The following is a 27074-nucleotide window of genomic DNA, read 5'->3' as shown; positions in this document are numbered from 1 at the left end:
TGGTATCCTCTGCACTTTTTGCTTTACTGCTCATCTTGGTGTCGTCTGCAAACTTGGACACATTGCACTTGGTCCCCAACTCCTAATCATCTATGTAAATTGATAACAATTGTGTGCCCAACATTGATGCCTGAGGGACACCACTAGCTACTGATTGCCAACCAGAGAAACACCCATTAATCTCCACTCTTTGCTTTCTATTAATTAACCAATCGTCTATCCATGCTACTACTTTACCCTTAATGCCATGCATCTTTATCTTATGCAGAAACCTTTCATGTGGCACCTTGTCAAAAGCTTTCTTGAAATGCAGATATACCCACATCCATTGGCTCCCCGTTATCTACCGCACTGGTAATGTCCTCAAAAAATTCCACTAAATTAGTTAGGCACGACCTGCCCTTTATGAACCAATGCTGCGTCTGCCCAATGGGACAATTTCCACCCAGATGTCTCGCTATTTCTTCCTTGATAGATTCCAGCATCTTCCCTACTACCGAAGTTAAGCTAACTGGCATATAATTACCCGCTTTCTGCCTACCTCCTTTTTTAAACAGTGGTGTCACGTTTGCTAATTTCCATTCCACTGGGACCACCCCAGAGTCTAATGGATTTTGGTAAATTATCACTAGTGCATTTGCAATTTCCCTCGCCATCTCTTAGCACTCTGGGATGCATTCCATCAGGGCCAGGAGACTTGTCTACCTTTAGCTCCATTAGCTTGCCCATCACTACCTCCCTCATGATAACGATCATCTCAAGGTCCTCACCTGTCATAGTCTCATTTCCATCAGTCACTGGCATGTTATTTATGTCTTCCACTGTGAAGACTGATCCAAAAAACCTGTTCAGTTCCTCAGCCATTTCCTCATCTCCCATTATTAAATCTCCCTTCTCATCCTCTAAAGGACCAATATTTACATTCGCCACTTTTTGTTTTGTTTTATACATTTATAGAAACTTTTACTATCTGTTTTTATATTCTGAGCAAGTTTACTCTCTTAATCTATTTTACTCTTCTTTATAGCTTTTTTAGTAGCTTTCTGTTGCTTCCCAAAGATTTCCCAATCCTCTAGTCTCCCACTAATCTTTGCCACTTTGTATGCTTTTCCTTCAATTTGATACTCTCGCTTATTTCCTTAGATTTTCCCTCTTTCTACCATCCTTCCTTTTTGTTGGTATAAACCTTTGCTGAGCACTGTGAAAAATTGCTTGGTAGGTTCTCCACTGTTCCTCAACTGTTTCACCATAAAGTCTTTGCTTCCAGTCTCCTAGCTCTTCTCTCATCCCAATGTAATCTCCTTTGTTTAAGCACAAAACACTAGTATTTGATTTTACCTTCTCACCCTCCATCTGTATTTTAAATTCTACCATATTGTGATCGCTCCTTCTGAGAGGATCCCTAACTGAGATCATTAATCAATCCTGTCTCATTACACAGGACCAGATCTCGGACCGCTTGTTCCCTCGTAGGTTCTATTACATACTGTTCCAGGAAACTATCGCAGATACATTCTATAAACTTCTCCTCAAGGCTGCCTTGACCGACCTGGTTAAGCCAATCGACGTGGATTAAAACCCTCCTTTATAACTCTGTACCATTTCTACATGCATCAGTTATTTCTTTGATTATTGCCCGCCCCACCATAATGTTACTATTTGGTGGCCTATAGACTACTCCTATCAGTGACTTTTTCACCTTACTATTTCTGATTTCCACACAAATGGATTGAACCTTATCCTCCATAGCACCGATGTCATCCCTTACTATTGCCCGGATGTCATCCTTAAATAACAGAGCTACACCACCTCCCTCACCATTCACTCTGTCCTTCTGAATAGTTTGATTCCTTGGATATTTAACTCCCAGTCATGACCATCCTTTAACCATGTTCAGTATTGGTCACTAAATCATAGTCATTCACGATGTTTTGCGCCATCAACAGTATTTACCTTATTCTGAATACTGCGAGCATTCAGGTAAAGTACACGTATGTTGGCTTTTATACCTCTGTTTTGAATCTTAACACCTTGATCAGCAACCTCTCCTAAGTTATTTTTCCTCTTAACTTTTCTCCTTATTTTCCTTGTCATTGAACCCAAATCTTTTTTTATTTTTTATTTTTATTTTTTTATAAATTTAGATTACCCAATTATTTTTTCCAATTAAGGGGCAATTTAGCGTGGCCAATCCACCTACTCTGCACATTTTTGGGTTGTGGGGGCGAAACCCACGCAGACACGGGGAGAATGTGCAAACTCCACACGGACAGTGACCCAGAGCCGGGATCGAACCTGGGACCTCAGTGCCGTGAGGCAGTTGTGCTAACCACTAGGCCACCGTGCTGCCCTATTGAACCCAAATCTTCATGTAACAACCTGCCGCGTTGCTTTCCATTTATGTTTTACTTCCCGTTTTATTCCTTTTAGTATTACTGGGCCTGTTCACTGAGCTCCCCATAGTCATTGTACCTTGTACTGTCGCCCTTTTTGATTTTTGACTGGCTTCTCTGCCTTACACTTTCCCCCTACTGCCTTTTGTTTCTGTCCCTGTTTTACTACCTTTCGACTTCCTGCAACCGTTCCCATCCCCCGTCACATTAGTTTGAACCCTTCCCAACTGCTCTCACAAATAGCTCCCCGAGGACATCAGTCCCAGTCATGCCCAGGTGTAACCCATCCAGTCTGTATAGATCCCACCTCTCCCAGAACCAGTCCCAATGCCCCAAGAATCTGAAACCCTCCCCCTGACACCATCTCTTCAGCCATGTATTCATCCAATATATCCTGTCATTTCTACTCTGACTAGCACGTGGCACCGGTAGTAATCCTGAGATCACTACCTTCGAGGTCCGATTTCTTAACTTCCTTCCTAGCTCCCTGTATTCTGCTTTTAGGACCTTATCCCTTTTTTTTTAAACCTATGTCATTCGTACCGATATGTACCACGACCACTGGCTGTTCACCCTCCCCCTCCGGAATGTCTTGTACCTGCCCCAAGACATCCTTGACCCCAGCACCAGGAGGCAACCTACCATCCTGGAGTCTCATTTGCGGCCACAGAAGCGCCTGTCTATTCCCCTTAGAATTGAATCCCCTATCAATTCCCCTATTGCACGGTCACACTTATCACCCCTCCCCCCTGCAGCAGAACCAACCGTGGTGCCACGAGTTTGGCTGTTGCTGTTTTTCCCTGAGAGGCCATTCCCCTCAACAATATCCAAGAGGTATATCTGTTCTGCAGGGGAATGGCCACAGAGGATTCCTGCACCACCTGCCTCGCTCTCTTGCTCTGTCTGGTGGTCACACATTCCCTTCCTGCCTGCAGAGTCTGAGCCTGTGGTGTGACCACCCCTCTATACGTGCTATCCACTATTCTCTCTGACTTGCGGATGCTCCACAGTGTCTCCAGCTTCCGCTCCAGCTCTGAAACTCGAGCTTCCAGGAGCTGTAACTGGAAACATTTCCTGCACACGTGCTGACCCTGGGGACTGGAGCAAGATGAGCAGACAATGCCGTGGAGCTGTCCTGCCATGATTTATTCCTTGAAATTAAACTTTTGAAATTAAACTTTAGAAAGATGTTTTTGTGTCGGATTATATCCAATCTTCTGTATACTATTTAATGAGCTTTATCCCTGAGTATTTATCTTGCTTGATCTGATAACAAATTAAATAGTTATTTAATTGAAATTAGAAGTTATTTAAATAAAATTTAAAAAGTTATTACAATCAACTTAAAAATAGTAATTTAAATCAACACAAAATAGTTATTTAAGTGAGATTTCAAAACTAAAATAGTAATTCAAATCAACTTAAAAATAGTAATTTAAATCAAATTAAAACTAGGAACTCCACAAATATTCAAATTTAGCTCGGTCTGCCTTAATAGGCATAATAGCCACTTAAGGGCCTCACGGTAGCATGGTGGTTAGCATCAATGCTTCACAGCTCCAGGGTCCCAGGTTCGATTCCCGGCTGGGTCACTGTCTGTGTGGAGTCTGCACGTCCTCCCCGTGTGCGCGTGGGTTTCCTCCGGGTGCTCCGGTTTCCTCCCACAGTCCAAAGATGTGCGGGTTAGGTGGATTGGCCATGCTAAATTGCCCGTAGTGTAAGGTTAATGGGGGGATTGTTGGGTTACGGGTATACGGGTTACGTGGGTTTAAGTGGGGTGATCATTGTTCGGCACAACATCGAGGGCCGAAGGGCCTGTTCTGTGCTGTACTGTTCTATGTTCTATGTTCTAAGAGGAATAATAGCCAGTTAGCAGTCTAGAACTTAAGTATTGCTGAAAAGAAGAAACATGCTGTCAAAGCTTTTTAATCTTGCACTTATCAGGACAGATTAAATAATGCCAAATTTCAAAGGGAACAATAATTTAAACTGCATCAGAACAGGATTGCTGATTGGTTGACAAGTCAGCTCTCATGGATGGAGATATGTCATAGTGAAGTACAGGTCCCTGCATATGAATTTTTCAGGGAGTTTCCTGCGGCTCTATTGGCATGTTCCCCACCGCTATCCAATGACACTGGGGAGTTTCTCACCAGTTTAGCCCACACTTAGAATTTTTTTCAGCACTGGGGAGCTGAGCTCGGAGATTGGGCCGCCATTGTATAATCGTTTCCTAATCTTTATTAGTGTCACAAGTAGTCTTACATTAACACTTGTCCACACTCTTGCACCTGTTCGGGTACACTGAGGGAGAATTCAGAAGATCCATTCACCTAACAGGCCCGCCTTTTGGGACATTGGGAGGAAATCGGAGCACCCGGAGGAAACCCATGCAGACGCAGGGAGAACGTGCAGACTCCGCACAGACAGTGACCCAAGCCGGGAATGGAACCCGAGTCCCTGGTGCTGTGAAGCAGCTGTGCTAACCACTGTGCTACTGTGCCGCCCCGATGTCTAAGTGAGCTTGTGGGTCCCCCACACTCCCTGTTGACAATGTAGCCCCCACACACATGGGCACTACCCCACACTTCTGCTATGGGGTCCCTGCGAGGGGGTTGCCCTCTTCGAGCCCTCCCAGAGCCCCCTACTTAATTGCCCTGCACCTCCCCACCCTTCATGCCCCTCCATCCTCCTTTCATGGGCATGGCCCCCATGAGCCTTGGCACTGCCACCTCTGCACCCGTTCACTGCCACCTTTGTGCCCAGCCAATGCTCCTGCCAGCTTGGTGTTGCCACCCAGGCACCTGGGCAGTCCCATGGTGGCCATGTTCCAGGGGTGGGCCAGGGAGCCACACTGCACTATCCCATACCATCCAGGAACCTCCGCCAGTCTGGGAGAACCCCTCCAGGTACGGTTCCGTTTGATCTATGTTTGTGTGGACCAGTGCTGAACGACTCTGGGCTGTGGCCTCGCTCGGGAGACCGGTAGTTCCCGGGAGTCCCTTTATTTTTAATCTGTGTCCCCTTGTTCTAATCTGTCTCACAAAGGGAAACACCCTTTCGGCATCCACCCTTTCAAGTTCCCTTAGAATCTTGCATGTTTTTATTAAGATCACTTCTCATTCTTCTAAACTCCAATGGATACAGGTGGCCTGCCCACCCTCCCTCAAGGTAACCCCCACCCCCGTTGTAGGTATCAGCCAAGTGAGAACAATCCGGAATGGTGAGAAGCTACCTGTATTCAGATGCAGGGATCTGTCCTCTGCAGGCAAAAGAAATATGTCCAGACGTTGCACCTTTCTTCAATAAGCAAAAACATGGGAAACAATAGTTCTAGGTACATGCGCCATGGCAAAATCTCAACCAATCAGAGCCAACTCGGCACCCTTTTTCTCATTCAGTATAAATTGTTCCCTTTGAAATTTTGCATTCTTGTGTCTGTCCTGATGCGTACAAGATTAAAAGCTTTGACAGAACGTGGGCAGCACAGTAGCACATGTGGATAGCACTGAGGCTTCACAGGGCCAGGGTCCCAGGTTCGATTCCCTGCTGGGTCACTGTATGTGCGGAGTCTGCACGTTCTCACCGTGTGAGCGTGGGTTTCCTCCAGGTGCTCCGGTTTCCTCCCACAGTCCAAAGACGTGCAGGTTAGGTGGATAGGCCATGATAAATTGCCCTTAGTGACCAAAAAGGTTAGATGGGGTTATTGAGTTACGGGGATAGAGTGGAAGTGAGGGCTTAAGTGGGTTGGTGCAGACCCAATGGGCCAAATGGCCTCCTTCTGCGCTGTATGTTCTACGTAACGTCTCTTTTTCAGCTGTACTCCACTCTGAATAAAAGTCTTCTCATTTCTTTCTCAAAATCTTTTCCATTGATTCTGAATCTGTGACCACTAGTCATTGATCCACCCGTGAGGGGGAATGTTTTTGCTCAATTCATGGGAATGTCCTATCATCTTGGAAACCTCTATTAGGTCACCTCTTCAACCTCTGTTCCGAGAAGAACAGTCCTAATTTTTTCAACTTTTCATAACTAACGTTTCTTGGTAAATCTTCTTCGTGTCCCTTCCAATACCTTTGCATCTTTCCTGGATGACTGAGATTCATGGATTTCTAACATGATGGCACTGCTTTGATTTTCAATTCCTCTATTTATACCCATGTCATGCATATTATTACTTGCCAACGTATCACGTTTCTTGCCTCCTTTAAGGTTTACTATATGGAAAACAAGGTATCTCTCTGCTCTTCTACATTTTTCTAAATTGTGCCATTGGAGTATACAGACTTTTTGTGTTAATCCTGAAAGTGCATTCCTTCATACTTACCCACATTGAGTTTCATCTGCCATGCATTTACCCATTTTAGCTTACAGTCCGTCATCCTGACTAACATCCTCTAATGTACCAAGTTTTGTATCAGTGACAGATTTGATAAAGCTGCTCCCAATAGCAGAATCTTGGATTTTTATAGAAATTGCCAAGAGTTATGGACCAAAATCGGCTCTTGGGAACACCACAGCAGACCGACCTTTTCCCTCAAAGGAAAATGTCTAGTTTGTATCTGAATGACCGTGAATGCATTCCAATGTTATCTTACTGCTTCACCCTCCAATGATTTTTTCCAATTTACCTGGGTATTTAGCTGGGCCTGTTTTTAAATCACTGAAATGAGCTGTTCCTTAGTTGAGCATTTTTATCTTGCATCTGTTTTCTTTCCATGATTACGTAAAACCAATTATGTTATGGCCCCTGTTAGCTAGCATTGATTTTGTCAATCAGCATTGATTTTGTCAATGTTCTTTATAAGTTGTAGTATATAAATTGCATATTAAGAGTTTACATCCTCAATAAATGTTGTGTCACATTGAACTTGAGGCAGTTCATCAGACACTATGCATTTTCATTTTGTTAATTATTCAGTGGTATATTTCAGGTAAATTTTTCTGAATACTATTTAATTCTTCCACTGGATGTGAGTATCCTTGAGAAGGAGTTGGCGAATAATAAGGTTGCTCTGTATTCATTGCTATTTCTGTATTTCATTTTTGGTTTTGCCTCTTTACCTAAAGGTCATAGAAGCATAGAATTCCTGTAATGAGGAGGAGGCCATTCGACCCATCAAGTCTGCACTAACCATCTTAAAGAGCACCATACCCAGGCCCCAACGCTATCCTATAACTCCATAACCCCACATAATCCGCACAATTTTGGACGTTAAGGGGCAATTTAGCATATATTTGCTATCCGGATTTGCATATCTTTACACAGGCACAGAGAGAAGGGCTGAAATTGAACCCGGGTCCCTGGCGTTGTGAGGCAGTAGTGCTAGCCCCTGTCATGGGCAGACAGCTGTCCAAACATTATGCCTAACCGGCCCGACATATGTGAATCTGGACATTATACCTGAGCCCGCTCTTGTTCTGTTTGCCTGCTACACATGGGCAGTTATTTCCTTAATGGTCAGCAGTGGGATCTCTGAATTGAATTCCCTGCTCTCAATTCCTTTTGACTGGCTTTCACTCTGGTTGAGATGACCTAACTTAACAGAGACCAGCTATTGTAATGGGGACCTTCCTGATTTGTGTGGATCAAGACAGAAATAATGGAATATTTACTTACTGGCCATTGAGGGAGGTTTGAATTTGTAAATGCCTGACTGAACTGCACATCTAGCAGGGTAAGAAATGTACTTTTTTTTTAGAGCTAACTGTTTCTTCCTGCTGTCCAATCAATAAATGCTGTCAGGGATGGCATATTGGATTTTTAAAATCTTTCTTTCTCTAGTGCCAGCTTCGATTTAATCAAGCCCATCTCGACCTTCTCACTAGAGTTTTTTTTCATTGCAGTTTTAAAAGGAGAATCCTTGTTCTACGTCTCTCAACTCTCAGTTTTTGGCATGCCCAGTCCCCCATTCAATACATTTGGTTAGAGTCATAATACTGTAGCTACTGTTCAGCAAACTGAAAAAGCTAAGGGAAGACAAAAATCATGCGTGGGCAGTGGTTGTAAGCCAGTAAGAATGGGTCAAATGGTTAAAAGCTTGACTTTTGAAAACTCTGAATATTCGCATTGGCTAAGATTGGATTTGTTTATTGTCATGTACCAAGGTACAGTGAAAAGTATTTTTCTGCGAGCAGCTCAACAGATCACTCAGTACATGAGAAGAAAAGGAAATAAAAGAAAATACATAATAGGGCAACACAAGGTACACAATGTAACTATATAACACCGGCATCAGGTGAAGCATACAGGGGTGTAGTGTTAATGAGGTCAGTCCACAAGAGGGTCTTTTAGGAGTCTGGTAACAGCGGGGCTTTGGTTTCTTGGAGGAAATGAAATGGTCATTTATATTTTGTGGTTTGATGTATCCTGGAAAGTAGGACATAAAAATGACAGTAAAGCCAAAGATGTCTTCAATATATTTCGTATAACCTCTCACCTATGTGCAGGCAGCTAGAGATGAAAAGCGAGGGAAGTGTCAGGGCCTTTGAAGTGTGTTTCTAGTATTAGATCCTTAAAGTACTTCAACGAAATGCACCAGTATTCTCATTGTCCAAGGGCTGAGTATGAAGGTGAAATTGAAGGCAAAGATGCAGTTTATGAAAGTGATGGAGGAAAGAGGATTCCAAAGAGTAACAATCCTCTGAAAGATTATATTCCTCCCCATCTTAGCCTTAAATGAGACATCCATATTTTGAAACCGTGTCCCATCATTCGAGTTTCCTTCACGAGGGGAAACATCTTTTCACATCTACTCTGTCAAGCCCCCTCAAATCTTCTGTTTCAACAAGATCACCTTGAATTTTTCAAGACGCCAATGAATATATGCTCAACTTGCTCAGCCTTACCGTGGGGCAGCATGGTAGCATGGTGGTTAGCATAAATGCTTCACAGCTCCAGGGTCCCAGGTTCGATTCCCGGCTGGGTCACTGTCTGCGGAGTCTGCACGTCCTCCCCGTGTGTGCGTGGGTTTCCTCCGGGTGCTCCGGTTTCCTCCCACAGTCCAAAGATGTGTGGGTTAGGTGGATTGGCCATGCTAAATTGCCCGTAGTGTCCTTAAAAGTAAGGTTAAGGGGGGGGGGGGGGGGGGGGTTGTTGGGTTACGGGTATAGGGTGGATACGTGGGTTTGAGTAGGGTGATCATTGCTCGGCACAACATTGAGGGCCGAAGGGCCTGATCTGTGCTGTACTGTTCTATGTTCTAAGACAAACCCGTCATCCCAGGAATATAACTATCAAATCTCCTCCCAACACTTCCATCTCCAGGGAAAACAGACCCAAACCCTCAATTCTACATACATAACTGAAGCCCCTCATCCCTGGAACCATTCCCTCATTAATCATTTCTGCTTCCTCTCTAATACCTTCACGTTCTAGGGGCTGGTTTAGTACAGGGCTAAATTGCTGGCTTTTAAAGCAGACCAAGGCAGGCCAGCAGCACGGTTCAATTCCCGTACCAGCCTCCCGGAACAGGTGCCGGAATGTGGAGACTAGGAGCTTTTCACAGTAACTTCATTTGAAGCCTACTTGTGACAATAAGCGATTTTCATTTTTTCATTGCATTCTTCCTAAGGTTTGGTGCCCAGAACCAGACACAATACTCAGTTGAGGACAAACCAGAGGTGTTTTAAATATAAATTTAAAGTGCCCAATTCTTTTTTTTTCAATTAAAGAACAATTTAGAGTGGCCAATCTACCTAGCCTGTGCATCTTTGGGTTCTGGGGGTGAGACCCACACCGGCATGGGGAGAATGTGCAAACTCCATACAGACAGTGACCCGGGGCCAGGATCGAACCCAGGTCCTCAGCTCCATCTGGGTGCAGTGCGAACCGCTCTGTTGCCCGAGCCAGAATTTAACATAACTACTTTGCTTTTGTTCTGTATGCCCCTATGATGAAGCCCAGGACGCCTTCATGTTAACTAAGTTTCAGATTGAAAAGGAAGCTTCTTGATAAATTGGCTGTTTATAAGTTGTCAAAAAATGAACAAAAATGAGTGCCTATAGCTGGGGAAAGCTTGAAATGTAGAGTTCATATTTTGGATGTAACATTTCTGGCGAATGGTTCTCCTCTGCATCTTCTGACGGGTTGATCCTTCTTCCTCTTTCATCTGCTTCTGTTTTTATATTGCATATACCACATGTGCAATTTTAATTTCCCATGCCCAATATAGCCGAAGTTACATCAACTCTTTTGTTTAAGATTTGTCTAATTAATTTTACTTCTCTCTTCAGAGTCTGAAACCTTCACCCTATCTGTTTACTCAGCTTAGTAAAGTGCTCAAGTTAAGCAAGGTCCAAGAGGTAAGAGCACGTGATGTGTGACAAAACGGTAATTGTTTCAATAGACATCCTTGCATATTGCTTCTAATTTACACTCAACACATTTGAGTTGTGACATTATGCACCTTTGTGTTTCAGGTCATCTTTGGCCTTGCATTGCTGAATTCTTCTAGCTCAGATCTGCGGGGGTTTGGTGAGTGACAAAACTTGTTTATGTAACACATTTTCAACCTGTGTTGTGCTGTGAAATTAGACTATCTCAATAATACTCAAATATCTCAATAGATTGGATTGATGTGCTGTCTACGCCTCAGGCATTGGCTTGAATACAGTCCAGGCTAATAGGATGAGAGTAGTCCTCTCTCTTGCCCAACCTTGTGTATAGAACCTTAGTTAGGCCACACTTGGAGTATAGTGTTCATTTCTGGTCACCACACTACCAGAAGGATGTGGAGGCTTTAGAGGGTGCAGAAGAGATTTACCGGGATGACGCCTGGTATGGAGGGCATTAGCTATGAGGAGAGGTTGAATAAACTTGGTTTGTTCTCACTGGAATGAAGAAGGTTGAGGGCAACCTGATGGATGTCTACAAAATTATGAGGGGCATAGACAGAGTGGATGGTCAGATACGTTTTTCCAGGCTAGAGAGATCAATTACTAGGGGGCACAGGTTGAAGGTGCGTGGGGCAAGGTTTAGAGGAGATGTACGAGGCAAGTTTTTTTTTTTTTACACAGAGGGTAGTGGGTGCCTGGAACTCGCTGCCGGAGGAGGTGGTGGAAGCAGGGATGATAGTGACATGTAAGGGGCATCTTGACATATACATGAATACGATGGGAATAGAGGGATATGGACCCCGGAAGTGTCGAAGATTTTAGTTTAGACGGGCAGCATGGTCGGTGCAGGCTTGGAGGGTCGAACGGCCTGTTCCTGTGCTGTATTTCTTTGTTCTTTTGGCTGTAATAATTCAATATGAAATATTAGCTTCAACCTAATTCTTAGTGCGGTGATACCAGCACAAAAGTGTGAAAGTATAATAATAGTGCGGGTAGGGCTGTTATAAGTAGTGAAGTTGGAAGGTAAAGTAACAAGTTCTTCCAGGCAAAGCTATAATCTACTCGGGAGCTGGACTGTGTACTTAGATTTGGCTGCCTGCACAATGAAAAGAAATAACTTGGACAAGCACTCTTGTTTCCAGACATGGTGATCAGTTAATTTTTCCAGTTACAAATGAACTGTGCAGAGTCACTTGATACAAGGCAGGTGTCTCCTACTAGCCTAATATCTCTACTGCACTGCCATTTAAAGAGTTACTTTTTGTGTTTGGGGCATTTACTTTAACAGTGGCTCCAGCACTCAATTAGTTTTATTATTAAATTTGCAGCATTGCGCTTCCTTAAGAAATGTTTCTTGCCTGTTTCACATTCACTGCCATTGCCGTTTTGGAATTGTAAGAATTTCTAGAAGAATAAGGAGTTGAAAACTGCCCTTTCTAAGTTCACCTGTTTGTGTTGGATCTATATTTTGTAACATCACATTATTGGTTTTGTGCACATTTGGCTTTCTTTGAAAGAATTTCCAAGTTTTTTGCTGATAAATAAAATGCTGCGTGTCCGCTTTCTTCTTGCTAACTTGAGGAAGACTGTATACAGTTCTTTGGCACATTATGAATGGGGAAATCCCGATTCGCAGCCATATCTTTCCTGGGGTTTAATTTCTGTAGGTTTGATTTATCAAAAACAGGGAGCTGTTCTTTGAAAGAAAAACTGAAAATATTAAATGAAAACTATTAGAAGTAGCAAGAACATTAGATTTTAATTGCATGTGATTTAGTTTTATTCATTTACTATCAGTGGATTACCCGTAGTCCCACCAACCCTAGCTGTTATTTTTTCTGTACAGTTCAAAACTTCACATGTGGCAGAAGCTTCGTTATCTGTAATAACGGAGAGGATCCCTCTATTTCCCTACATGTTGGAAATTTACAGATGCCTGCAAATTCTCAAAACTGTGTTGTCAATTTTGAGCACTACCCCATTGCAAGCCTGTATAAGTCCTCTCTAGCAGCACATAGCTTTCCTTTGGCAGGTTAAGCTGTTCCATTGACTCCTTTCCTGCTCACAGATTGAGCTTCCCCCAAGCATCTACCTGCTACTTGAATTGCCAGCCCTATCACGACTGAAAAGGATTTAGGTGGTGATGTCCTTCTATTAAAGCTGTTTCTCTTGAATTTCAGCTCTCCAGTTTGTGAAACAGAAACTCCCAGACCTCCTGCGATCTTACATCGACGCAGACGTAAGTGGGAACCAAGAAGGTGGCTTTCAGGATATTGCAATAGAGGTCCTGCACCTGCTCCTCTCCCATCTCCTTTTTGGGCAAAAAGGAGCTTTTGGTGTTGGGCAGGAACAGATTGGCGCTTTCCTTAAGACGTTGCGCAGAGGTAAGCAAAGTGTGGATGTATAATCTCTAGTATGTACAATTGGGAAAGAGCCATTAGAGGGGAGTGAGATTTTATTTCCACCCAGAGGGTGATGGGGTGGTAAAGGCAGCATCCCACATTGTATTTAAAAAAAAAAAAATCTTGGATATGTACTCTAAATAGTGTAACACACAGAGCTATGTATGCAAAGCTGGGAAATATGAGGCTGGATGGCTATTCCTCTGTAGTAGAGGTTTTATGAACATCTGTATTATGTTCTAGGGGATGCCGAAAGCTTCCAATGTCAGCCATCTTACAATTTTTTGTAATACATTTTTGGGGATCGCTGGTATGGTCACCATTTATTTCCCGCTTGTGGTAGCCCTGAGAATGTGGTGGTGGGTCGCTTAAACTGCTGCAGTCTGTGGTGTAAGTGCTCGCTGGGTTGCACGGTAGCACAGTGGTTGCTTCAGCGCTAGGGTCCCAGGTTCAATTCCCGGCTTGGGTCACTGTCTGTGTGGAGTCTGCACATTCTCCCTGTATCTGCGTGAGTTTCCTTCCACGATTCCTGAAAGACGTGTTGTTGGGGAATTTGGACATTCTGAATTCTCCCACCGTGTTCCTGAACAGGTTAGGGTTAGACTTTTCACAATACCTTCATTGTAGTAAGCTTACTTATGACAATAAAGATTATTATTATTATGTCTGGAGCTCCAATAGCAAAGTAGCAAATGCACAACATGATGTGCTGCTTCATCTTGCCAATGGTTTAACCAGAAAATTGAGTGGCAGATAGGGCAGCATGGTAGCATTGTGGATAGCGCAATTGCTTCACAGCTCCAGGGTCCCAGGTTCGATTCCGGCTTGGGTCACTGTCTGCGTAGTCTGCACATCCTCCCCGTGTGTGCGTGGGTTTCCTCTGGGAGCTCCGGTTTCCTCCCACAGTCCAAAGATGTGCAGGTTAGGTGGATTGGCCATGATAAATTGCCCTTAGTGTCCAAAATGGCCCTTAGTGTTGGGTCGGGTTATGGGGATAGGGTGGAGGTGTTGACCTTGGGGAGGGTGCTCTTTCCAAGAGCCGGGCAGACTTAATGGGCCGAATGGCCTCCTTCTGCACTGTAAATTCTATGAGTGAGTAGCTGAGCTGTAGAAACTACAAAAATCCTGAATTTAATCCTCGACTCAAGTTGAGGTAGTTGGCCTCAACTGATGGAGTGATTGGGTATGATACATTTTGTTTTGGTGTCTCTGGGTAAGGTAGGCTACAGTTTCTGCTCCTGATCGATCCATGTCTACGCCTATGTATTAATGTCAGGATCGAAGCACTGGTCAGGCCAAATATCACCCCCACAGCGCAGGGCTCCACTTGCGCAGGGCCGAGCCTAACAACTAAAGATGGTGCACAGTGCACACCTAACGAGAACACAAATGAGTGGGTTCTTTCCAGAGGTGGAGGGTAAATGCAAATGGTGCTAGGGAGGCTCAACCAACCGCACCTACATGTTCTGGGCATGCCGCAAACTTGTCAGGTACTGGGTGTTCTTCTTTGAGGCCATGTCCAGGGGTATCAGAGCAGCCAGAGCTCTTCATGAGAAGGGGGGGCTGACGCCCTAGCCATTGTCTCCCTGATTGTGTGTGGCGGTGATGGGGAAAGAAGGGGGGGGGGGGGGGGGGGGGGGGGGGGGGGGGGGGGGGGGAGGTGTGCATTTGTTTAAATAAATTTTTATTCTCCTTTTTCATATTTTCTCCCAAATTTACACTCACCAACAATAATCAGCAAGAAATATGTCAATGCCCATAACAATAAAACAATCCCATCCTCCCACCAACCCCCAAACATTAGCCCGCATGTTTACATTAACAACTGACAAAAAGAAATCAGGGATTACCCATAGTCACCCTTAATACACATAGCCCCCCTCCCTCCCAACCCTCCCACCCATCCCCCCCCCAACTAATGTTCTATGTTATCCAGTATTTGAAAGTGCATAATAAATAATGCCCATGACTTGTAGAACCCCTCCGTCCTTCCCCTCAGTTCAAACTTAACCTTCTCAAGAGTAAAGAATTCCAGCAGGTCCCCCCGCCACACCAGGGCACAGGGAGATTACCCTAAAACCTCCTTCCAGTAATCCTCTAGCATTGGACAGGACCAAAACACATGAACCTGATTAGCCCCCCCCCCCCCCCCCCCCCCCCCCCCCCGGCAACGTTCACATACATCTTCTACTCCTTCAAAGAATCGGCTCGCCCTCGTGAGGTGTGCTCTGTATGCCACCTTCAGCTGTATCAGCCCCCGACCTCGCACATGAGGTGGAGGCATTTACTCTCTGGAGCACCTCACACCTGACCCCCCTCCTCTATAACCTCTCCCAACTCTTCCTCCCACTTTGCTTTGATCCCTTCCAGTGGTGTCTTATCCTCTTCCAAAATAGCTCCGTAGACCGCTGACACTACCCGCTTCTCCAGTCCCCTTGTCGTCAGCACCTCCTGTAGCAATATGGAGGCCGGTTCCTCTGGGAAGCTCTGAATCTCCTTTCTGGCAAAATCCCGAACCTGCATGTATCTAAACATTTCTCCCTGCTTCAGCCCATACTTTGCTTACAGCTTCTTCAATCCTGCAAACCGGCCCCGAAGAAACAAATCTTTTAGCGTCTTAATCCCCTTCTCTTCCCATTTCCCGAAATTTCCATCCCACCTCCCTGGCTCAAATCTGTGGTTCCCCCGAATCGACATTTCCCTTGACCCTGCCCCCAACCTGAAGTGTTGGCAAAACTGCCTCCAGATTTTCAATGAAGCTATTATTACCGGACTCTGCGTACTTCCCCGGGGCTATTGCGAGCGGCACTGTTGCTAGTGCTTTCAATCCTGACCCCCTGCACAAACTCTCCTCCATTCTGACCCACTAGGAATCAACCCCTCTGACCCAGCCCTGCACCTTCTCCACATTCGCTGCCCAGCAGTAGTATATTAGGTTCGGAAGACCCAAACACGCTGCCTGCCTTCCCCTCTGTAGTAGCACCTTTCTGACTCTGGCCACCTTCCCTCCCCATATGAACGACGTAATCCTTCCCTCAATCTCCCTGAAGAAAGCCTTTGGCAAGAAAATCGGCAGGCATTGAAAAATAAACAGAAATCGCGGCAACACATTCATTTTAACCGCCTGTACCCGACCTGTCAGTGACAGAGGGAGACCATCCCACCGTGCCAGGTCGGCTTTCACTCTCCCCACCAAACTAAAAATGTTGTACCTGCGAAACCTCCCCCATTCCCGGGCAGCCTGCACCCCCGATACCTAAAGTGAGTTCCTGCCCTACGGAATGGCAGCTCCCCCACCCCTGGCTGAGACACCACAAAATACTCACTCCTGTCTAGGTTCAGCTTGTACCCTGAGAAAGACCAAAATACTCGCAGTAGCTCCAATATTCCCCCGATCGATGCACTCTGCTCCGGCACATACAGCAGCAAGTCGTCGTCATATAAGGACACCCTATGCTCTATCTCTTCTCCTTCTTTCTCTCTCTCCCCCCCCCCCCCCCCCCCCCCCGCACTATTCCTTTCCATGCTTCCGAACTTCTTAATGCGATGGCCAACGGCTCAAGTGCAAACATCGGGGGGGGGGGGGGGGGGGGGGGGACATAGGACATCGGTGCCTAGTCCCACAGTGGAGAGAAAAGTATCTCGAAAAGTTTCCTTCCCATCCGCCGGTGCCATAACAACGTTCAAAACCCGTCTAATGTTTGAAAACAGTTGCCTCCCTCTCTCGAACTCCATCTGATCCTCATGTATCACCTTAGGCTGGAGGAGTGCCTCCCGATCTGCCAATACCTTTGCCAACACTTTTGCGTCCACATTCAGAAGTGATATAGGCCTATACAACCCACACTCCGTCGGATCCGTCTCTTTTTTTTAGCAACAGTGAAATCGATGCCTGCCCCAAGGTTTGTGGCAACACCCCCTACCCTATCGCCTCTTCAAACATCCCCACCATCAGGGGTGCCAGCTTATCCTTAAATTTTTTTTATTTTTTTTTTTAAATTTAGATTACCCAATTATTTTTTCCAATTAAGGGGCAATTTAGTGTGGCCAATCCACCTACTCTGCACATTTTTGGGTTGTGGGGGCGAAACCCACGCAGACACGGGGAGAATGTGCAAACTCCACACAGACAGTGACCCAGGGCCGGGATTCGAACCTGGGACCTCAGCGCTGTGAGGCGGTTGTGCTAACCACTAGGCCACCATGCTGCCCTAATTTTTTATAATATTCCACCGGAAACCCATCCGGCCTTGCCACCTTCCCCGACTGCATCCTCCCAATTGCATCCTTTATCTCCTGCTCCACTATTGCTCCTTCTAATGTAGCCCTGTCCCCCTCCCCTAGCCTCGGGTACTCCAACCCATCTAGAAATTTCTGCATCTCATGGTCTCCCCTGGTTGCTCTGACCTATACAACCTTTCATAGAACTCCTCAAAAATCTTGTTAATCAGCTCCGGAGCCACCACCAACTTCCCTGCCCTATCCCTCACCTGCAAAATTTCCCTTGCTGCTGCTTCCCTCCGGAACTGACCTGCTAACATACAGAGCCTTATCTCCATGTTCATAAACTGCACCCCTTCCTCGTCTCAGTTGGTGCACCGCCTTCCTGGTAGACAGTCGGTCGAAGTTCGCCTGTAGTTCCTTCCTCTTTTCCAGCTTCGCTGGGTCCCCATCTTCTGCATAACTCCTATCTACCTCCAACCACTCATCTATTACCCTCTGCCGCTCCAACCTCTCTTCTTTGTCCACCCTGGCCTTAAAGAAAATTACCTCACCCCTCACCATCGCCTTCAGAGCCTCCCAGACAACTGCTTTTGACACCTCACAGTTGAAACCTACATATTCCTTAATTGCCGTTTCAATTTTCTCACAGAACACTTGGCTCCCCAAAAGCCCCACACCCAGTTTTCACCCCGGCCTCTGCTCTACCCCGTTCTCCAAAATTCACCGTCTCCAATTTGATAAACCCCCTTCTCCAGTACCATATCCACCCAATGCGGAGCATGAGGGCATTAAAAAGTTTATTGGATAAGCATATGGCATACTGTAGGTTAGATGGCCTTTAGTTTTTGACTTCCCATGTCGATGCAACATCGTGGGCCGAAGGGCCTGTACTGCGCTGTATCGTTCTATGTTCTATGTTCTATGATCTGACACTGCAATTGCCGAGTATTGCCGAGAAAAACGAGTACTCCCGTTCCTGGGTGCAGGAACCTCCAAGGGTCCACCCTTCCCATTTCCTTTTTAAAAAATAATTTTTATTAAGATTTTCACAAAATATAAACAACATAGAACATAGAACAGTACAGCACAGAACAGGCCCTTCGGCCCTCAATGTTGTGCCGAGCCATACTCAAACCCACCCTATACCCATAACCCAACAACCCCCCCTTAACCTTACTTTTATTAGGACACTACGGGCAATTTAGCTTGGCCAATCCACCTAACCCGCACATCTTTGGACTTTGGACATCTTTGGCCATCTTAGGACAACAAAACAATATTAACAGAATAACCATTGTAAATACCCAAGAACACCCGCCCCATCCCACAAAGCCTAAAGAACCCCTGTACTGATCCCCTCAAGGCAAAATTCACCGTCTCCAATTTGATAAACCCCGCCATATCATTGATCCAGACCTCCACGCTTGGGGGCTTCGCATCCTTCCATTGAAGCAAGATCCTCCGCCGGGCTACTAGGGACGCAAAGGCCAGGACACCGGCCTCTTTCGCCTCCTGCACTCCCGGCTCCACTGCAACCCCAAAAATTGCGAGTCCCCAGCCTGGCTTGACCCTGGATCCCGAAAAACCTACTCATCCTCGTCCCAGTCATGTGGGCCCTATGCAGCACCTTCAACTGTATGAGGCTAAGCCTCTCACAGGAAGATGCTTTCTAGGGCATCCGCCCCGTCCCCCCCTCAATCTCCTCACCAGCTCCTCTTCCCATTTATCCTTCAGCTCCTCCACCGAGGCCTCGTCTACTTCCTGCATTACACGGTATATGTCCGAAATCCTCCCTCCTCCAACCCACACCCCCGAGAGCACCCTGTCCCGTACCCCACGTGGGGGCAGCAAGACGAACCCCTCCACCAGCTGCCTGGCAAACGCCCTAACCTGCATGTACCTAAACATGTTCCCCGGGGGGGGAGCCCAAACTTCCCCTCTAACTCCCCCAAGCTCGCGAACCTCCCATCCACAAACAATGCCCTCAACCTGCTAACACCTACCCTGAGCCAGCCCCGAAATCCGCCATCAATGCACCCTGGAACAAACTGATGGTTCCCCCGTATCGGGGACTCCATCGAGCCCCCCACCTCTCCCCTATGCCGTCTCCATTGCCCCCACATTTTGAGGGTAGCCGCCACCACCGGGCTCGTGGTATACCTCGTTGGAGGGAGCGGCAGCGGTGCCGTTACCAGTGCCTCCATCCTCTTCCATGCTGCCCCTTCCCCATCCATTACCCACTTACGCACCATCGATGTGTTGGCATCCCAATAGTACCCACAGAGGTTGGGCAGCGCCGGCCCGCCCCCCCCCCCCCCCCCCCCCCCCCCCCCCCCAATATCCCTGCCCCGCTCCCAGAATACCCTTCTCACACTCGGAGTCCCATGCTCCCACACAAATCCCGTAATACTCGAAACTCCTAAAAAAGGCCTTCGGGATAAGGATTGGAAGGCACTGGAACAGGAACAAAAACCTTGGGAGCACCGTCATCTTGACGGACTGCACCCTACCCGCCAGTGACAGCGGTAACATATCCCACCTTTTGAACTCTCCCTCCATCTGCTCCACCAACCTTGTGAGGTTGAGCTTGTGCAGGGCCTCCCAGCCACCTGTACTCCTAGGTATCTGAAGCTCCTCCCTGCCTGCTTCAGTGGGAGCCATCAATCCCCTCCTTCTGATCCCTGGGTGCACCACGAACAACTCGCTCTTGCCCAGGTTGAGCTTATACCCAGAGAAGCCCCCAAATTAGCTGAGAATCCTCATCACCTCCGGCATCTCCCCCCCCACCGGGTCCGCCACATACAGCAACAGGTCGTCTGCATAAAGCGACACTCGATGCTCCTCCCCACCCCGCACCAGGCCCCTCCAGTTCCCTGACTCCCTCAACGCCATGGCCAGGGGCTCAATTGCCAACGCAAAGAGCAAGGGGGACAGAGGACACCCCTGTCTCGTCCCCCGGTACAGCCGAAAGTACTTCGACCTCCTCCTATTCATGGCTACACTCTCCATCGGGGCCTCATAAAGCAACCTCACCCAACGGGCAAACCCAAACCTTTCCAACACCTCCCACAGATACCCCCACTCAACCCTATCAAAGGCCTTCTCCGCATCCAATGCCACCACTATCTCCGCCTACCCTTCCACAGCCGGCATCATAATGACGTTGAGGAGCCTTCGTATGTTGGTATTCAACTGCCTTCCCTTCACAAACCCCGTCTGGTCCTCGTGAATGACCCCCGGCGCACAATCCTCTATTCTTGTGGCTAAGATCTTTGCCAGCAGCTTGGCGTCCACATTTAGCAGTGAGATCAGCCTATATGACCCACACTGCAGAGGGTCCTTGTCCCGCTTAAGGATCAAGGAAATCAGCGCCCGTGACATAGTTGGGGGCAAAGCCCCCCTCCCTTACCTCGTTAAAGGTCCGGACCAACAGGGGGCCCAACGGGTCCGCATACCTTTTATAAAATTCATCCGGAAACCCATCTGGCCCCGGCGCCTTCCCCGACTGCATGCTCCCTATCCCTTTAACCAGCTCCTCCAGCTCAATTGGCGCCCCCAGTGCCTCCACCTGCCCCTCCTCCACCCTCGGAAATCGCAGCTTGTCCAAGAAGCGCCCCATTCCCCCCCACTCCACCGGGGGTTCAGACTGGTACAGTTCCCCATAAAAGTCCCTAAAGACCCCATTAACGTCTACCCCCCCTCTGTACCACCTTCCCAACTCTATCCGTCACTCCCCCAGTCTCCCTGGCCGCGACTCGCTTTCGGAGCTGGTGTGCCAGCATCCTGCTCGCTTTCTCCCCATACTCATACACCGCCCCCTGTGCTTTCCTCCACTGAGCTTCCGCCTTTCTGGTAGTCAATAGATTGAACCTGGCCTGAAGGCTACACTGCTCCCCCAGCAATCCCTCCGCCGGAGCCTCCGCATATCTCCTATCCACCCTCACCATCTCCCCTATCAGTCTCTCCCTCTCCCTCTGCTCCCCCCCCCCCCCCTCCCTATGGGTTCGGATGGAAATCAACTCCCCTCTAATCACTGCCTTCAATGCCTCCCAGACCGTCCACACTCGGACCTCCCCGTTATCGTTGGCCTCAAGGTACCTCTTAATACACACCCGGACCTTCCCGGCCACCTCCTCGTCTGCCAGTAGCCCCACCTCCAAGCGCCAGAGCGGACGCTGGTCCCTCTCCTCCCCCAGCCCGAGGTCCACCCAGTGCGGGGCATGATCCGAAATGGCAATGGCAGAGTATTCAACATCCTCCACCCTCAATCAGCCCCCTGCTCAGGACAAAACAAATCAATCCTAGAATAGGCTTTTTGCACGTGGGAGAAAAACGATTAACTCCCTGGCCCTTGGCCTCGCAAACCTCCAGGGATCCACCCCTCCCATCCGATCCATAAACCCCCCTCAACACCATAGCCGCCGCCGGCCTCCTACCCGTCTGGGACTTGGATCGATCCAATGGGGGATCCAGCACCGTGGTTCAGGCCCCCCACCTCCAGGTCCGGAATGCGGCCCAACATGCGCCGCATAAACCCCGCATCGTCCCAGTTTGGGGCATAAACATTCACCAACACCACCCGCTCCCCCTACAGCTTACCACTCACCATCACATACCTCCCGCCACTGTCAGCCACCACCTTTAACGCCTCAAACGACACCCTCTTTCCCACCAGGATCGCCATCCCCCGATTCTTCTCATCCAGCCCTGAATGAAATACTTGGCCCACCCACCCCTTCCTCAGTCGAATCTGGTCCGCCACCTTCAGGTGTGTCTCTTGGAGCATGGCCACATCCGCCTTCAGCCCCTTCAAGTGCGCAAACACCCGGGCCCGTTTCGCCGGCCCGTTCAGCCCCCTCACATTCCAGGTTATCAGCCGGATCAGAGGGCTCCCTGCCCCCCTCCCCTGCCGACTAGCCATAACCCATCCACTGGCCAGCGTCCCCCGCTCGGCCTGTTCCCCACGGCGGCAACACCCCGAAGGCTAGGACCCCTCCTAGCCGCGCCCTCCCCTCCGCAGCACTCCCGTGAGCCAGCTAACTTCTGCTGACCCCGGCGACTCCCGCCACACCTCTGACCCCTCCCCACGTGGGACTACTCCTCCTTCGTGCCCATCAACTGGCTCTCCTCCCCCCCTGCTCTTGCGCGGGAAAATAACAGCAAGCAAAGGCCCGTGCTTCTCAGCCCTGACCCCGCCCCCCATTATCCCGCAGCGCGGGAAACCAGAGAAAAACCCGCGCTTTCGCCCTGCCCACCCCGCCGCCTCTAGGGCAACTCCCATTGCCAGTCCCCACCACCAACTCCCCGCACTCCCAGTTTAACTCCCTGCCCAAACCCGTCCACCAGACCCATACAAAAAGACATAAACACATCACCCCACACATCCTGCATTAAACAAAGCACCCCCCCCTCCCCAAAAACCTCCAGAGCAAAAATCAAACACAGTTACATTTTCATTCAAAATCTCCATCGTTGACCCTCAGTTTGAGTCCAGTTTCTCGGCCTGCACAAAGGCCCACGCCTCCTCCGGGGACTCAAAATAATGGTGCCGGTCCTTGTAGGTGACCCACAGACGCGCCGGCTGCAACATGCCAAACCTCTCACTCCATCTGTGGAGCACCGCCTTCGTCCGGTTGAACCCGGCCCTCTGCTTAGCCACCTCCGCACTCCAGTCCTGGAAGATCCGCACCTCCGTGTTCTCCCACGTGCTGCTCCGCTCCTTGGCCCACCGGAGCACGCACTCCCGGTCAACGAACCGGTGAAACCACACCAACACCGCCCGCGGCGGCTCATTCAGCTTGGGCCTTCTAGCCAGTATTCTGTGGGCCCTCTCCAACTCCAGGGGCCCCCTGCTCCTGCGCCCACTGCCTCAGCTCCTTGAGGGCTCTGCCGGCCGCCATTTTGTTTCCCTTCCCCCGCTTTTCCAGGGGCGCTGCCACTGCTTTTCTGCTCACCCCGCTCCTGGTCCGGACCATAGAACCCTAGGGATCTACTGCAGACCCCTTCCCACGTCGGGAATCGTTGAAAAAGCTCCGTTGGGGGCCCTGAAAAGAGCCCCAAAGTCCGTTTTTAGCGGGAGCTGCCGAACGTGTGGCTTAGCTCCGCATAGCCGCAACCGGAAGTCCCGCCCTTCCCATTTCCACCAGTTGTGTGTAATGTGATAAAATGTTAAAAGTTCAATAAAAATACATGTTAGGTAAAGAAAGGGTTAGGATTGACGGTGGTTGAATAAGCCGACATTGACTGGCAGTCTCAAGTTCTGTCTAATAACCATAAAAACGAGGAACCAGAGGGCCCCTAGTGCCAATGCGGGCTTCTCAACATACAGCCGGTGTTTGTGAGAGGGGGAAGTTGAAGAGGCGAAAGCAATTGCTGTGACTTGCCTTGAATGCTAGTTTAACCATATACTTCTGCAGGTGCAGGTCGCCCTTGGGCACCTTATCTAATGGGGCATTTATAGTTGCGTGTCGTGTTGACAGGATATTCAACTTTGGAAGTGGCTCATCCATAGCTCGTCTAAGCTGCATTGAGGAAGTACTGGAAAATGGCTGTGTAAAAAGGGCAGGGAGTGGAAGGTTGAGGGAGATAAAATTAGAGGGGGAGATGCCTGGATGTCTGCGGCAGGTTGCATATTGGGTGGATATAAAAGAAGGGGAAATTTCTCTACTTGTCTGGAGTAGTTTTAAATACAGTTTTTGGGCGAATGATTAGATTTTTGGAGAGACCAACAGTTCTCTTGATTTCTACATTCACTGGTATACAGTTCAAAAGGACTGTATTTGTTATAATTTGTGAATTTTTTTTGTACCAGATTTTCCGCAAGAGCGTTGCCCTGTGGTGCTTGCACCACTGCTATATCCTGAAAAACGGGACATTCTGATGGATAGGATCCTGACTGATTCGGGAGGGATAGCGAAAACGATGGACAGCTCACTAGCAGATTTTATGCAAGAAGTAGGCTATGGCTTTTGCACAAGGTACGTACAAGTCTTTTGTCAATATTACATTGAGAGTGCCTGCCCTCTGCTACAGAAGTGTTTTGTCTGATAAGAATACACCAATAGTTGCTGACTAAGGGTATCAATGCAGGTGAAACAACAGCATTGAAATAGTAAAAATCTTGAGATGCAATGTGTTGCCAGTGTCATCAACACTTGCCGCTCATGCATGGGTGTTTAAATTGCCCCCCCCCCCCCCCCCCCCCCCCCCAACCACTCCAACCAGAAATATTAAACACAGTTGACCTACTTCCAGATCTCTGCAAATGTAGCTGTAAGCTGACTTCCAGAAGATATATGAAAGTGGTTTAGGAGTTTGACTGGCATATTTTTCTTTCTCTCCATTACGGAAACCATGGTAACATAGCTGAGATCTGGTACTATGGGGGAAGTGAAGAGGGAAGAGAGTTAAAAGTTGCACTGCATCACATTGTCGAGCAGTGGTATCCCACCATTAAAAGCCTTACTTATAATTTGAATACTGAGATAATTTTACCTTGTGAGAAAGTAAAATCTTTCGCATTTGAAAGGGACAATTGTTAGATGTTTAGCATTAAGCTGCCTACTCGGTGGTGAGCTAACCATTTCAGTCTGTAATAGTGCTGTGCTACACCAATGAATAGTGTCCTAGTTTATGTTTGTGAGTTGGATTCTACACTGCCCTAACTTGGGAGTTCATGATGTTGACTTTTTCAAAACCGTTTTTAGTAGCTCGTCTCAGTGGGTTTTCAGATTGGGTCGACAGGTGTCTCATTAAATTTAATGCGGAGAATTGTAAGGTGATGCATTTCTGAGGGTCAAAAAAAGGAAATGTCAATAGCAAATGGGAAATCTTTCCATAAAGAAATGATGAACAAAAAGATTTAAGGAACCATATATGCAAGGAGCATGTTGATACTATTTGGCGTGAAAATGGCAATTGGGTTGATAGGTTACATAGCGGAGTTAAGGTCCGGCTGCAGTTAGAATATTGTGATAGGCTTTGTGCACTTTACTTTGGAATTAACGTGAATATGCGAAAAGGGTACAAACATATTGCACTTAGATGATCTCAAGAAGGCATGGCTTTATTGTTAAGGGAGACAAAAGAAGCTGCTTTCACTAAAATAGGGAAGTTTCAAAATTAAAGCTATTCAAAGTTACAAAAGTTTAGATCAGGTAATTAAGGAAACAATATTTATATTTGGTAAAAATTTAAGGTAATCGAATGGAAAAAACACTTTTTGCACACTGATAGGATATGAATTGGCCTACCAGAACCAATGAAGGAAACAATCTGTGTGAAAAGGCCAGGGTAGTGGGGACAAGTCATTTGAGGGCAGATGCAATAGGTGAATGGCTTCCTCTTGTGTTGTAAAATTTTAATTCTATGACATTGGTTGTATTGAGCACAAAATGGTCGTCCTGTTGCAAGGACTTTGGAGAAATGCTTGCTGTAGTTGTGGCACCCATACTGAGCGCATAAACCTCTTGAAATGAGCAAATGTCCCACAAATGACAATCTTTAAAGCTTTATTCTGCTGCACAAAAGTGTTTCTTTGCTGATAATGCAGATCGAATACCTCCTTCCAAGATTTTGCTCATGCTACAAACAGCCTCTTTAATTTTTTTTGTCTTCCTAATTCCCCTGTGCGCATAACTGTCACCTGTGCACTAATAGAGGATTTGAAACTTTGTACCTTTTGGCTCTTGTCCATAGGCCTCGTTTGCCTAATGTTCATATATAGATCCCTTATTAATATATAGTCACTGTGCAACAGTGAACCTGTGAAGTACAAAGAAAAATGCAGCACCGGGACAGGCCCTTCGGCTCTCCAAGCCCGTGCTGAACATGCTCCCCGACTAAACTATAATCTTTTACACTTCCTGGATCCGAATCCCTCTATTCCCATCCTATTCATGTATTTGTTAAGGTGCCCCTTAAATGTCACACTCGTCCCTGCTTCCACCACCACCTCCGGCAGTGAGTTCCAGGCACCCACTACCCTCTGTATAAAAAAAAACTTGCCTTGTACATCTACTCTAAACCTTGCCCCTCGCACCTTAAACCTATGCCCCCTACTAATTGACCCCTCTACCCTGGGGAAATACCTCTGACTATCCACTCTGTCTATGCCCCTCATAATTTTGTAGACCTCTATCAGGTCACCCCTCAACCTCAGTCGTTCCAATGAGAACAAACCGAGTTTCTTCAACCGCTCCTCATAGCTAATGCCCTCCATACCAGGCAACATCCTGGTAAATCTCTTCTGCACCCTCTGTAAAGCCTCCACATCGTTGCAGTAGTATGGCGACCAGAATTGAACACTATACTCCAAGTGTGGCTTAACTAAGGTTCTATACAGCTGCAACATGACTTGCCAATTCTTATACTCAATGCCCCGACCAATGAAGGCAAGCATGCCGTATGCCTTCTTGACTTCTCCACCTGCGTTGCCCCTTGCAGTGACCTGTGGACCTGTACACCTGGAGCTCTCTGACTTTCAATACTCTTGAGGGTTCTACCATTCACTGTACATTCCCTACCTGCATTAGACCTTCCAAATGCATTACCTCACATTTGTCCGGATTAAACACCATCTGCCATCTTTCTGCCCAAGTCTCCAAACGATCTAAATCCTGCTGTATCCTCTGACAGTCCTCATCGCTGTCCGCAATTCCACCAACCTTTGTGTTGTCTGCAAACTTACTAATCAGACCAGTTACATTTTCCTCCAAAT

The 27074-nt window shown here is 47.4% G+C and overlaps 1 protein-coding gene across 9 annotated transcripts in view; it reads left to right on the top strand.

The window, feature by feature from the left end:
- Positions 1–27074, top strand: part of cnot1 (CCR4-NOT transcription complex, subunit 1) — a 244344-nt gene that overhangs the window by 62819 nt on the left and 154451 nt on the right. For all 9 annotated transcript variants that reach the window (XM_038807123.1, XM_038807130.1, XM_038807124.1 and 6 more), the window contains 4 exons: positions 10629–10697; positions 10815–10869; positions 12911–13114; positions 24168–24333. In XM_038807123.1, coding sequence (XP_038663051.1) covers positions 10629–10697; positions 10815–10869; positions 12911–13114; positions 24168–24333 — 494 coding nt within the window. The remainder of the gene's footprint in view (positions 1–10628; positions 10698–10814; positions 10870–12910; positions 13115–24167; positions 24334–27074) is intronic.

The sequence above is a fragment of the Scyliorhinus canicula genome, chromosome 9 (genome assembly GCF_902713615.1).
Source record: "Scyliorhinus canicula chromosome 9, sScyCan1.1, whole genome shotgun sequence".
NCBI classification, from domain to species: Eukaryota; Metazoa; Chordata; class Chondrichthyes; order Carcharhiniformes; family Scyliorhinidae; genus Scyliorhinus; species Scyliorhinus canicula.
Note: the sequence above shows the minus strand (reverse complement) of the source record. Positions and strands in the feature narration are given on the sequence as shown.